General features: G+C 36.3%; 1 protein-coding gene across 1 annotated transcript; it reads right to left on the reverse strand.

Annotated features, from left to right (window-relative positions):
- Positions 1–1003: 1003 nt before the first annotated feature.
- On the reverse strand, positions 1004–7591 carry LOC121428984 (deleted in malignant brain tumors 1 protein-like). Its single transcript, XM_041625879.1, has 6 exons — positions 7519–7591; positions 6915–6983; positions 6252–6320; positions 4128–4196; positions 2829–3084; positions 1004–1325 (listed from the first exon to the last, which is right to left on the reverse strand). The coding sequence occupies exons 1-6, from the start codon at positions 7589–7591 to the stop codon at positions 1004–1006; spliced, it is 858 nt and encodes a 285-aa protein (XP_041481813.1).
- Positions 7592–15562: the final 7971 nt, after the last annotated feature.

Here is a 15562-nt window from a genome sequence, read left to right on the forward strand (position 1 = left end):
TGAAAATTTCATCAAAATCGGATGTAAAATAAGAAAGTTATGGCATTTTAAAGTTTCGCTTATTTTCAACAAAATAGTTGTATGAACGAGCCAGTTACATCCAAATGAGAGAGTTGATGACATCACTCACTCACTATTTTTTTGTATTTTATTATATGAAATATGAAATATTTTGATTTTCTCGTTATTGACATGTGAAATGAAGTTTCATTCCTCCCTGAACACGTGGAATTCCATTGCTTCAGGCAAGGAGGTCCTAATCATCAAATTGGTAAAAAATTGAAATATTGTATAATTCAAACATCATCATGTGACCAAATAAATTCTATGATGTTGTGCTACGTCAGACTTTGCTATATTTTCCTCCTGGCGAATATTCTGACGTCATTATTTAGGAAGACCAAACATTTCATCTCGGGCGCCCCGGTCAGCGAGTTGTCTCTCCCGGGCGATTCCTTGATGCGTCGGCGCAGACACTAATCTGCGTTCCGCTGAGCGCGGCGGTTTACATGGCTTAGGTAACAGTTGGTCATTCAACGCAAGTTACCGGACTCTGGAAGCTTTAAAAGCGCATAGGTTTTAGTTTTAATTTATTACGAGTAGGATACAAAACAAACATACCACGCGATTGTTTCGAAAGTATAGTGGGAATTGTTCAATCTCGTTTGTACTGGCAAGAATACTATTTTTCACCTCGGGGAAAATAGTAAGTGCCAGCCCATCCTCGGACATGTAATTCCCGCTATAAACTTTGTATATTTGTATATCATACTGTGTATATCATGATAATGATCTGAAATAAGCCTATTAAAAGAAGCACGCAAAATCCACGCGCACACTTAGAAGCAAACAAGTTAGTGTACTCGTATTGAACTTGTTTGTGCTCTATCAGAATAAATCAATATGATTTAGATTAATTTGTCATTAATATGAAATGACAAACTACATGAATTACCATAAACGAATTGTTTTAGATTATAAAGCAAATAATCACCGTTTGGTTTCAGTGGATGTGACAAAATTTCACTGATTCAACATTTAAGTCGCTTCGGGAAAGAGTCACTGTCCCAACACATTTGGTTACTATTAACATGTTTCCATTTCCATGCAAAAAACAGGGAATCATGTGTTTTCGGATCCATGATTGAGCCGGTGGACTACACTCTGTTCTGCAGGCCTTCATTTTCTCATTTATATTGAAATTAATAGTAAAAATCAAGGTAATACCTGTGTTTTCGTTAGTAAGACTTAAACGTAGTTGAAATCCTCTATAAGTGACTGAAGAGTCGGTGTTGAACATCATCCAACTTGGGGAAGAATATAATCTAAACAAAAGAAAATATTAAGAGCAAAATGAACATAATATGCATTAGTATTTCAAGAATAGCACTTTACCTATATCATACTGAATTGTTCACTGAAATGTGTTCTTTATTCACTTATTTGTCATATCCGAAAAATACATGCAGACTAATACATTAGGTTAATTGAATACAAAAATACAAATACGATAGCCCCTTATAAATTTTGGTAAATCTAAATTTTATCAAATTGTTGGTGAATGAACTTTCTTTTTCTGTTGTTGCGGCGCTTTGTTCTGAAATATTCTAATGCGTCATAATTCCGACGGGATAAAGGCAAGGTGTATTCTGCCTACTCTCAAATCAATAAATTGCGTACCATAATGTCAATACAAAACGATTTCTTCGCATGTCATGAATTGCGGAAATGTGACAATGTAATGATACCGTAATAAAGTGGTTTATCAATTTGATGCAAACGGTGTTTTTTTATTATTAGTTCTCCAATTATGGATTGAATCAATGGATCAAATTTGTCAAATTGAAATTTTGACAAAGAATAAATGAGACGATGCTTGAGAAGGAAATAGCGAGGAGTATGAGGAGGGTGTGCAAAATTAGCAATGGCGCAAATGCCCATCCCAAAACAATATGCCCTGGGTATGACTGAACGTGGACCTACACTGTTAGAAAATATATCCATAAAATAAAAGAAGTTCCTGCAGCAGAGTCTCGAGAACACTTGTAATCTTACCAGATTGCGTATACAGGAAATTGGTATTTGGTGTATGGAACCTTACAAATTTCCTTTAAATAAAACACACTTTTCCCCTTTTTTAAATAAACCTGTTCTGTTAAATTGCAGAAAAAAAATCCTGTTTTATGAATTTACAGAATGATTCTGTTATTGCTTTTTGCAAAATCTTCTTTTTTCCCCCTGTAAAATCATTTTTTAACAGTGTAGGGGGTGGGAGAAGGGACATTGGAGGCACACGCATCCCCTTGTGACCCAGCCAGCTTCCCGTGTTTTTATACCAACCCCCCCCCCCCCTTGGAAGTTAGGAGGGATGTCCGTTTTTTCTTGTGGAATGTCATCGTTTTGTCTTAAATTTTGTTGTTCCTCATTTGTTTTTGGTAATGAGAACCTTTATTGGGTTTTGATAGTCATTCCTCCAAACAAAATTTGAACAATGACACATGAAGTCACCAGTCATTAATTTACTTGCTTGTTAGCTATAAATGACTTGTCGTGGGATAGATTTCAGCCAAACATATGATTAGGATCTATATCACCAGTCTCGACTGCATAGCAGAGCGAGATTATAGGCGCCGCTTTTCTTCCGACAGCACCGGCGGCGGCGTCGTCAACATGTATCACTAAAACATCCTGCCTGAGTTTGAGGTCTCATGACCAGGGTCATATATGCAGGTGAGACTGCCAGAGGCGCTCCACGTGTTAATATTATATTCTAAAAACAAGAACATACACAGTATTACACCCTTTTCACTTCATCAGGGCCAACGTACCTCATATCAGACGGTAGAGAAGAACCGGTGAGGGTAGCCAGGGTAACACTTCCGGGAGACGATGGGGATTCTCCGATACCAATTCGGAGAAAATCGCAGCATGATTCAAGCTTGAAGTCAAGAAAGTCAACAATAACATCATAACCCGGAGGAGCAGTGATGTACCAGTTATAGCGAACTTTGTTTGGATAATTCGAAGGATAGTTATGAGAGGAGATAGTCTGAGTAACCCCAACCGCCAGAGTCACATTCTCCTCTGTTGAACAAATGTTAGAAAGTTTCACGTCATTTCACTGAGGATATTCATGGCTGCAACTTATTTCATTACAAGGGAGACTTATTATTCAAAAAGGAAAGTGGGGATGTGACATCATCAGCCCACCTAATATTCATAAAGACGTGCATATAACTCTTTTCCCAAAATATTTCTCAAATTTAAGATTCGATATTTGTTACCAGACGTTGATGGACTTTTTATCCTTTTGCTCTGTGAATTTTAATACATTAGATGTCAATATTTTTCAGACAAAAAAAGGGAGAAATGTAGCCGTAACTTTGGGTGTAATGGAGATCGGATGGCAGAGGGAGGTCCGATTTCCATGGTGCGAGATTCAGACTCCTCTTTTATTCCTCTGCAAAGTATGGACAAATTTGAAGGATGAGCGTACGTTGTTGGCTCAGTCGGTAACGCGTCTGCCCGTCGAACCAAAGATCGTGGGTTCGAGTCCAACCCCGGGCGGATGACTGAAGCCAGTGCGTTGTTTGTAAACGTCTCTCCCATGTTTCATAGATGCAGGCTATGTCACAATGGAAAACACTCCATCCCTCGGATAGGACGTTAAATGGAAGCCCCGTGTAGAGGAGAGGCACCACCTTTGCACGTTGAGAACCCAGTGCAACCCGGTGTAGTGGTCCAACTTCACTCCCCCCAATCAGTTATATTCGGGAGGAGAGACACCCGGGTCATAGTGATTCAGTTCGCTTTTCGCCTCCCAGCACAGGTGGCGCCAAAACAAGCAATAACAATATTAGTATTAGTGTGCAAGTGTGTGTGTACGTGTGTGGTCGTGGGTTATTATGCTAGTAGGCCATATCAACGGTGGCTCTTAGCAGCACTTTAAGTATTGACATGCGTTTGTGTCGTGGGGAGGCCCTAGATTTTCTTATTTTCCAATAAAACATGTAGAGGAAATGTAATCTTGTTAAACTCAGTTGATCATTTCACAGAAACCTTTTCCAATGTGCACCATTCTATTCCATTTTCCACTGCTTAAATTGGTAACTTGAAAATATACGCACCTCCGACGACAGGCAGGTTTGGTGTGCCCCACATCCATGTTGTATAATCAGGGCCGTCTGCGGTCGGTCCTGAAATAAGACAAGGCAAAAGCGATTTTATGTCTCGCCCATTGCTAGGGCAATTATATCGAAACTTCATTGTGAAATGACTGGGATCGAATAACACTTGTTATAAGAGCCCTGCACGTAAACTTTATTGTTGACCTGAAAATGACCTTTGACCTGACCATGTGACCTACGACTGCAGCATAACATGCAGGTCCCCCAAGTCTAAGTAACATCCAAGTTTGGTTGAAAAGTAACTTACGGTTGCGGAGTTAGGTGTCATAAGAGAGTCTTGCATGTAAACTTTAACGTTGACCTGAAAATGACCTTTGACCTTACCATGTGGCCTCAGACTGCAATATAACATGCAGGTCCCCCAAGTCCATCTACCATCCAGGTTTGGTTGAAAAACCACTTACGGTTGTTGAGTTATGTGTCATTAGGTTTGTGACGGACAGACGACGGACGACATTTGGTTCCCTAAGTCTCGCCTTCACCTCTGGTGGGCGAGACAAATATCGAAAGGTATATTTTGCTTTCAATATGAGAAATAATGCTTCTCCCCCTCCCCTTAACGTGATGGAAACACATTCAAAAGCCGCCGTGCAATACTTTTAAACACTGGTAACCAAATAAACAATGTTTTTTCACCAAGTTATCATTGAGTTTTTAATCTGAATGGTTGTGAGCAAATGCATTTCAAACTGTTATTTGTTCATGAAACATCGATTCGTGGTTTACTATGACATGCCCATACTGGGTTAGGAATAAAAACTTTGGACTTATATTATAATTTGTTAATTAACCGGGTCAGGAAAAGAGACTTTGCACTTTTGTGCTATATGAACGCATTACTATAGGATTTTAGTTTAGAACGGATTTGCCAAAAAGCCCTTCAAATTTATAACACTTTTGGGTACAGTCTTTATTAAATTTGTGGGCGATCAAAAATTATTACATTTGTGGGTAAAGTGCATTATTACATTTGTGGGTGAAATTATTACATTTGTGGGTAAAGTGTTATTACATTTGTGGGCGTTATTGGGAATTATATCATAATTCTTTAAACAACCGGGTCTTGAATAAAGACTTTGAGCTCATTATTATTTTTCAAACAACCGGGTCTGGAATAAAGACTTTGGCTTTATATTATAATTTTTGAAACAACCGGGTCTGGAGAAAAGACTTTGGACTTATATTATAATTTTTTAAACAACTGCATGGGTCTGGAATAAAGACTTTGAGCTCATTATCATTTTTTAAACAACCGGGTCTGGAATAAAGACTTTGACTTTGTATTATAATTTTTTAAACAACCGGGTCTGGATAAAAGACTTTGGACTTATATTATCATTTCTTAAACAACTGGGTCTGGAATAAAGACTTTGGGCTCATATTTTTATTTTTGAAACAACCGGGTCTGGAATAAAGACTTTGGCTTTATATTATAATCTGTTAAACAACCGGGTCAGGAAAAGAGACTTTGCACTTGTGTGCCATATGAACGCATTACTATAGGATTTTAGTTTAGAACGGATTTGCCAAAAAGCCCTTCAAATTTATAACATTTGTGGGTAAAGTCATTATTACATTTGTGGGCGATCAAAAATTATTACATTTGTGGGTAAAGTGCATTACTACATTTGTGGGTGAAATTATTACATTTGTGAGTAAAGTGTTATTACATTTGTGGGCGTTATTACATTTGTGGGTAAAGTGTTATTACATTTGTGGGCGATAATTACATTTGTGAGTGTAACAGTGGGTGGTTCGGGGGTTCGATTAACCCCCTCCTCCAAATGTAAAAAAAAAAAAAAATAGGGAAGCAATTTTTATAGGGTACAAAGTGCGAGTCAATTTTGAACGATGACCTTTATTTGTCATTTTTTTTCGGAGACGAAATGGCCGAGATTTAGACTGATTGCAACAGGCTTTGGCAATTTAGAGGTTGTATGATCTAAAAATGGATGTAACATTTACCAAATAGGCAATGTAGGTATTGGTTCAGCGCATTTCTGTGTTTTACCGAATGTTTTCTGTATTGAATGAGAAGTGGTGAAACGAATGACGTGGACTTACTATCGGTATTCCACCACCACCATGGAGTAGTTTGTGGTTGCCATCTATTTTCCGTAGTATATTCAGGTCCTGAAACAAATAAAAATCGTGAAAATGAATTTCATAACATTTAATTCACAGATAGACCTTTATATCAACAGACATTACAAACGCGTTACAAAACATTTGTGCATACTATCCGTGCGTTCTTTTACCAAAGGGTCTTTTATGAAAATAAATCGGCCTGCCATTGACAGATCATGGGGAAATTGAATCAATATGAAATTTTCAAAAGACCAATCGACTTGCATGATATAATCCGTCCGTCATGAGAACCTGTCGGACTAATGCGATAAAAGTTCGGACAAAAATTTGACCGAAATCGTGATCGTTATTACTTCGGGTTGTCGCAGTTCTAGTTTCCAACAATCCCAAATCCTAGACTCTTAGCAGGTCCATTGATTGCTAAGAAATGAATATCATCTGTGAAGTTTTTGAAGGGAAAACATGCAGTTTACTTCTGGTTGGTAAGTCTACTAAATATTGCATAACTCCCCAAGGCATGCAGTCGAGTGAAGGACTTGAATCCCTTCTCTGTTCCGAGATTAGCCTTGATTTCCCCATGATTTGTCAATGGTAGGTCGCTTTAAATTAGAAGTGATGGAATGAATGAGGTGGACTTACGATCTGTATTCCACCACCACCATGGGGACGTTTGTGGTTGCCACCAACTGTCTGTTGTTGACTCAGGACCTGCAGCAAATTCAAATCATAAAAGGAATATCATAAATCCTTCCTAATGATGTTGCCCTACGTAACCGATGCGAGGGAACATAATGAGAGGCTTTTCCCGAAAGTGTTACTCCCTGCCAGTGAATATGCCATCACCGTTTTTGGAGGAATCGGGGTAGAGGAAGGAAGAAACGGGAAAGTAAGAAAAAAAGCATTTGAAATGTAAACGAAGAAAGGGAACTAATCCTTCATTTTTTCATGCCCCGTCTTTCCCTCCTTTCACCGTCTTCTGTTTTTCTTTCCATTTTTTTTTACCACCCCCGACCGCCAGAACCCCTCATAAATTCAACTAACAAACTTATATACATGTATATATATATATAGAGAGAGAGAGAGGAGAGAGAGAGAGAAAGAGAGAGAGATTTTTTAAAAAGATGATGAAGAAGAATTTCTTTTTAAATCATGTTTATCGGGCAAACAATGATAGCGATAATAGCCAATTATTTTCTTATTTTGAAAGGAAAACAATAATTGAAATGATGATAGGATTTCTTACCTTGTAGGGATGGAGAGCATTGCAAAAGCAAAGAGATGAGAAAATAAAGCAGAAACCACTTCCGGTCGTCCATGCTTAAACTAGGACCCTAAAATGGGCCTTAAAAAATATTTTTTAATGAGGATTGTGCAGTAGGATCAAGTAAAAAAAAGGTTTAAGTTTAGCACAGGTCGTCTCCAATATTCTACCATCAGGTGAGGTGTTTAAATCGCAGAATGATGACTCGAAGATATCGTAGCACTACATCATCGCGAAAAAAGCAAGCACAATGACGCAATTACTGAAAATGCAGGCTGATAATGATTGGGTGATAATGCGCTTTGTGCCTTATGCAAAAGTATCATTATCATGCAATCTTTCAGACGCACGTTCTTTTATTGACATCGAAATGCTGATTACATTCAATGCGTTCCCGGATATCTCCTCAAGGGTGGAAACAGAAGCCGATGTTCTCATAAAAGAATCTAATACACTGCTCATGTTGTATAGTCCAAGAGCATTAGGCCAAAATAGGCTTAAGAAAGGAAATTTCAGGTAACAAGCTGATTTTTTCAGGATAGGTCCAGGAATATGTCTAGAATAGCACACTAAAAGTCCTCATGTATCCTTGAGGGTTTTCCGTAATCCAAGATGGCGTCAAAAATGGCCGCCATTACAGAAAACGACCATGACGCTCTCATTATCCGACCTAGACATCAAATTTTGATGCATATTTCATGATTAAAAGGTGTGAAAGAGCTACTGATACAGGTAGGAGTGAACATACGCAGACCAGTATACCCAAAAATCCAAGATGGCGTCTAAAATGGCCGCCAAAGCCTAAAAATCCACAATGTATCTATTGCTTATGTTAGTATCTTTAATTCTGTTTCTATTCAATGGTTTTAAGGGTCAAGTAGTAAATTTTGACAAGTTACATGGACAGTCAGTGGTCAAGTGTGTCCAAAAATCCAAGATTTCCCCTTAAAAAAATGGGTTTAAAATGGCTTATATTACATACAAATAGACATAGTACATTTAATATCTGCCTGGATATATGATTGTGGTGTCCAAATCTTAGTTTGAAGGGAATGGTTAAAAAGACACTCAGTGATTCAGTATGTCTAAAAATCCAAGACGACTCTCAAAAATAGAGTCTAAATTGACTGTTGTTCCTGAAAAATTGACATAAAAACCATAGACGGCTTGGAAAATGGAGTCTAAAATTGACATAGTTCATCTAATATTTGCCTGGAAGATAATATTTTGGTGTCTAAATCGTGGTTTAAGGGTCAGATAATACATAATTGCAGGTTACAATACATAATTCCAGGTTAAAAGTACATGCAGTATGTCCAAAAATCCAAGATGGCTTCCAAAAATGGAGTCTAAATTGACTGCTGCTACTGAAAAATTGAATTACTTCATTAAGAATCCACCCGAGATATATGATTTTGATGTCAAAACTATTGTTTAGAGGGTCAATAATACACTAATACAAGAAAAAAAAGAACGGCAGTGGTCCAGTATTCCAAAAATCGAAGATGGCTTGTAAAAATGGAGTCTAAAATGGCTGTTGTTACAAACAAATTAACATAGTTCATTTTATAGCTGCCTGGAAAATGATAGTAAGCTGTCTAAACCATGGTTTAAAGGGTCAAATAATACATTACGAGAAGATAAAAGGACACTCAGAAGTCCAGTACGTCAAAAAAATCAAAGACGGCTGCCAAAAATGGAGTCTAAAGTGGCTTGCTCTTACTTACAAAGGGACAATAGTATATTTTACATCCGCATGAGAGATATTACTAGTATTTTGGTGTCTATAGTTTCAGGAGTCAAATAATACTCTGGGACCCCTCACAATGATATGCAATTGTCCATTTTGCATTAAAATCCAAGAGGGCTTCCAAAATGGCGTGTACCTCCCATCACTTATAAAAGGTCATACTTCATATCCACCTGTAAGAAGTGAATTGGCAAATATAGGACAAGAAAGTAACAAGGATGTTCAGCTTTTCATTATGTGCAAAAATCCAAGCGGGTAAAATTATTGAAAAATGCCTGCTGTTACCTGCTCCTGAAACTGTAAGCCATAGGATCAGTTTTCCCCTATGCATTTAAGAGTTGATACCGCAATTATTCCTCACAGGTGGATATTTTATGAATTAACGCCATTTTCAAATGATAGGAGTCATTGAGACGCCATCTTTGACTTTAAGGCAAAATGGACAACTGCATATCATTGTTAACAGTCGAAAATTTTATTTGATCCTTGAAATCATAGTATAAACACCACAATCATATCTCTCAGGTGGATTTTTTAAATAAATTTGTCATTTTTCAGTCACAGCAGTCAATTAAGATTTTGTTTTTGAAAGCCATCTTGGATTTTTTGACATACTGGACCACTGGCTGTCCTTGTAACCTGTGTCAATATATTATTTGGCTCTACAAACCATGGTTTACACACCAAAATCATATCTGCCAGGCAGATATGAAATGAACAATGTCCATTAGTATGTAGAATCAGCCATTTTAAACTCAATTTTTAGAAGCCGTCTTCGATTCTTGGACATACTGAACCACTGACTGTCCTTTTTTGTCTAATGTATTATTTGACCCTTTAAGCCAAAGTATAGATACCACAATGATATATCTCAGGTGGATTTTTAATGAAGTATTCCATTTTCAATAACAGCAGTCAATTATATAGACTCCATTTTTGTAATCCATCTTAAATTTCTGGACATGCAGGGCCACTGGCTGTCCTTTGAACTTTCATGATATTTCATTTGACCCTTTAGACAACGGTTTTGACAACAAAATCATATATCCCAGGCAGATATCAAAATAATAAACTATGTCCATTTGTAAGTAAAAACATCCATTTTAGACTCCATTTTAGGAAAACATCTTGGATTTATGATATATTGGACCAATGAATGTCCTCTTAACCTGTCATTATGCATTATAAGACCCTTTAAACCATGCTTAAGACCCAAAAATATCATCTCCAAGGCAGATAATAGATAAGACTATCTCAATTTAGACTCCATTTTTACAAGCCATCTTCGATTTTTATGTCAATTTTTCAGTAACAGCAGTCAGTTTAAACTCCGTTTTTTGGGGAAATCTTGGATTTTTTGACATAGTGGACCAATGACCATGCTGACTGTCCTTTTAACCTGTTCTTATGTATTATATGACTCTTGAAACCATGGTTTAGACCATAGAGCTATCAACACTTTTAGCTCCATGGTTTAGACACTAAAATAATATCTCTCACGTGGATGTAAAATTAACTATGTCCCTTTGTAAGGAATATCATCCACTTCAGACGCCATTTTTTTTAAATCTGTCTTGGATTTTGGACATACTAGACCACTGAAACTCCTTTTAACCTTTCCAAGTGTATCATTTGACCCTTTAAACCATGATTTATATACCACAATCATATATCTGAAGCAGATATTAAATGTACAAATGTAAATTTTAAGTAATGGCAACTATTTTAGACCCCATTTTTTGGAAGCAATCTTGGATTTTTGGACATACTTGACCACTGACTGTCCTTGTAACTTGTCCAAATGTACTACCTGACCTTTAACACCACTGAATAAAAACAAAATCAAAGATACTAACATTATAGTAATCGATGAATTGTGAATTTTCAGGCTTTGGCGGCCATTTTAGACGCCATCTTGGATTTTTGGGGTATACTGGTCTGCTTATGTTAACTCTAACCTGTATCAATAGCTCTTTTTACACCTTTAATCCATGAAATACGCACCAAAATTTGATGTCTAATGTGGATGATGAATGGGATATGTCCATATTCTGTAAATGGCGGCCATTTTGGACGTCATCTTGGATTACGGAAAACCCTCAAAGAGGATATATGAGGACTTTTAGTATGTTATTCAAGACATATTTCTGGACCTATCCTGAAAAAAATCAGCTTGTTACCAAAAATTTCCATGTTAAACCTAATGCTCTTGGCCTAGTATGTGCGTGCAATTATAGCGTAGCAATTGTCGCCTGTGCAAATGTAACGGACCCATTAAAAGGTAATCCAGCCTCAGTCATAAATGTTGTGTAAGAAAGGAGAAAAAAGAAAAATAAAACAGAATGGTGAAAATCTAAAAGAAATTGGACAAGTAATAAGAAGGTTGTGGCTGCTTTGCAATTCAGATCCCTAAGACTATGTAGATTTCAAATTGGCAAATGGGATAGTAAATTATGACAATGAGCAAGGGTAACTTTCCAACAGGCCATGGATCAACTTAGTATCCAATCCAATCCAATCCAAAAGTCATTTGATATAGCGCCTTTTCCTTTCGGTTACAAAGCGCTGCACACACACTACTCCATATTTGTTTTGGCCACTAAAACAACTGTTCTACACCTCGGAATGATCGGTCTAGTCCATGCAATTAATTGTCCACTTAGCAGAATAGATGGGATTTAATGGCCTTCTTGAATTGTTCAACAGAGGAGGCCTTTTCTTCACTGCAGCTGGTAGGTGATTCCATAGTTTTGCAGCAATCACAGGAAAGGACGTTTCACCTGCACGTCTCTTGGAAAGGCGTTGAGTGAGCCAGATTGACGAAGATGAACGAGTAGTACGGACTTGAGAACGACGAATGAAAATGTTATTGATGTACTCCGGGCTTCTGTGGTTGAGCGACTTGAAGACTAGCAGCAAATTTTTTTTTTAGTATGTGTTTTATAATTTGAAAGAAAACTTGATAAAAAAATGACATTTTAGCCATTTTGTGTATTGGAGTAAATGCAAATCTATTCCTTGCCTTTATACATCACTATGACATTACATATGAGTATACCCTCTAAACACAAGTTTGTATTTGGGTTGGATTCCCCTTTAAGATTACACCCTACAGATTGAATATAGCACCAATCAGCTAGTGTAAAATTAACAATAAAGGCGCTGAAATAACACCCATTGTTTTTTTAACTAACACAAAAAATTACCACCGGCGTAACTGACTATCCAAAATGTACACCAATAGACCAGTTCGTAGTTACTTCATGGACAATTTTGATCAAATGACCTTTCCTTTCTTTTATGATAGGCAGATTTCAAAGCAAGATATTACGTAAGCTTGCCTTACATAGCAAGATGAAGAAATTGAATAGACCAGGTGACTAGAATAGCACACCAATGAACACTTTATGAATGCATTTGGTGCATTCCTACTTTGAATGCATATCATGTACTTGGCAACTGTGAAATTCCAGTCGTTCGTATGGCAAGCCGTATTGATATATATTGTGATTTTGTGATATCACGAATTCGAATTACTGATATCACTAATTCGAATTACTGATATCACTAATTCGATTTAGTGATATCACTAATTCGATTTAGTGATATCACCAAATCGAATTAGTGATATCACTAATTCCCATATGTTTTTCACACAAATCCCTTTTTTGATATCAAGAAATAGAATTTGTGATATCACTAAATCGAATTAGTGATATCACTAAATCGAATTAGTGATATCACAAATTCGAATTTGTGATATCACTAAATGAATTTGTGATATCAAAAATTCGAATTAGTGATATCACTAATTCGAATTAGTGATATCACTAATTTGATTTAGTGATATCACTAATTCGAATTAGTGATATCACAAAATGACAAAAGAAATTTAGCACTCATGTTGTGAAAGATATCGCTTTGATTTCGAGCTTTACCTCAGTGCTAGAATTCACGTGGTATTTTGAGCTTTACTTTAGTGCTAGAATTCACGTGGTATTTTGAGCTTTACTTTAGTGCTAGAATTCACGTGGTATTTTGAGCTTTACTTTAGTGCTAGAATTCACGTGGTATTTTGAGCTTTACTTTAGTGCTCAAATTCAGCTCTGTTTCTATCGCTAGTTTAGCGTTTTAATTCACTTGGTATTTATTACATTGATGCAAAAAATAACCTGTGATCTAAACCTTTACATTAGTGCAATAATTCAGTTCTGATTTTTTTTTTTGCACTTTATTCGTTTAAATCGATTGGCAACATATCAAGAATGAAATTAAGGATATGTTGCCAATTTCTATGTAATCATTCAGTATTCTCTTTTGACGTATGATATTTTGGGGTTTGTTTTTTTTATTACAAAAAATGAACAACTTATACTTTATTTGCATTTTTATGGTTGAAATTTAGTTTTGAGTGGCACATTAGACAAAAAAAAAATGAACGCTAATTGTGCAAAAATTGGCAACATATCAGTAATTCATTTCGTGATATGTTGCCAATTTGTTGTTTTTAAATATTATTATTATTTTTTCGACATCGCGTCTACTACACACTCTCGCTAAACTACACTCACGTTGCCACAATCTTCATGTGCCAATCCATCATTAATTATCTCTTCATGTTTTATGGACAATTACAAATTTGAGTAACTGCATGTATTCTCTCCCCAAAATCAAATTGGCAACATCATCAAAAACTCAGCTGAATTTCTTAAATTCAAATGAGCTGATATAATGCAATTAATTCTGAATTTATGGCACCAATATATCATGCTAAAATTAAAGTGTATGTGATTGTCGGCCAAAAGAAAGTAAAGTAAAAAATTACCAAGTGAATTCGAGCGCTAAATTAAGGCACAATTACAAAATGAATTTGAGCACAATACTAATGCTCGAAAACAAAAGTGAAATTCTGCGTAAAATCAATGTTTAAATGTTTGTACATTTTGTGATATCACAAATTCGATTTTGTGATATCACTAATTCGAATTAGTGATATCACTAAGTCGAATTAATGATATCACAAAATCGTATTAGTGATATCACTAAATGAATTTGTGATATCAAAAATTGGAATTAGTGATATCACATATTCGATTTAGTGATATCACTAATTCGATTTAGTGATATCACTAATTCGATTTAGTGATATCACAAATTCATTTTGTGATATCACAAATTCGAATTAGTGATATCACTAATTTCTATTCATTTACTACACAAACCCCTTTTTTGATATCACGAAATAGAATTCGTGATATCACAAATTCAATTCCTGATATCACTAATTCGAATTTTTGATATCACAAATTCATTTAGTGATATCACAAATTCGAATTTGTGATATCACTAATTCGATTGAGTGATATCACTAATTCGATTTAGTGATATCACGAATTCTATTTCTTGATATCAAAAAAGGGATTTGTGTGAAAAACATATGGGAATTAGTGATATCACTAATTCGATTTGGTGATATCACTAAATCGAATTAGTGATATCACTAAATCGAATTAGTGATATCAGTAATTCGAATTAGTGATATCAGTAATTCAAATTCGTGATATCACAAAATCACAATATATATCAATACGGCTTGCCATACGTTCGTGGACAAATTGTTGTTTTTGTGGATGTAAATGAAAACCACAATTCAAATTCAAGAGAATATATGAATAATCAAGACATCAAAGTTGGTGCTTATCTCATTAGATTTTAACCCACCATGTCACTTTAGTACAAATGATCTTCCTGTGATCATGCGTAGAAACTTTTGATCATGCGCAGAAAGAAACAACGAACTGGCTTATCGGAACCACGGGCCGTTTCATAAAGCTGTTCGTAAGTTAAGAGCGACTTCAAGAACGACTGGTGAACCTTTCTTACGCGCTCAACCATCGCCAATGAAGATTTTGGGGTACCATTTAGCATGTTTCGAACAGATGATCACCAGTCGTTCTTCAAGTCGCTCTTAACTTACGGACAGCTTTATGAAACATCCAGCAAAGTCTTTTTTCTGTACTCCCTCCCTCTTTCTCTCTCCCTCTCCATGTAAACATTAAACATCCAGCAAAGTCCTTTTCTGCACTCTCTCCCTCCCTCCCTCTCTCTCATTCTCCTTGTAAACATGAAACATCCAGCAAAGTCTTTTTTCTGTACTCCCTCCCTCTTTCTCTCTCATTCTCCTTGTAAACATGAAACATCCAGCAAAGTCTTTTTTCTGTACTCCCTCCCTCTTTCTCTCTCATTCTCCTTGTAAACATGAAACATCCAGCAAAG

The sequence above is a fragment of the Lytechinus variegatus genome, chromosome 15, assembly GCF_018143015.1.
Source record: "Lytechinus variegatus isolate NC3 chromosome 15, Lvar_3.0, whole genome shotgun sequence".
NCBI lineage: Eukaryota > Metazoa > Echinodermata > Echinoidea > Temnopleuroida > Toxopneustidae > Lytechinus > Lytechinus variegatus.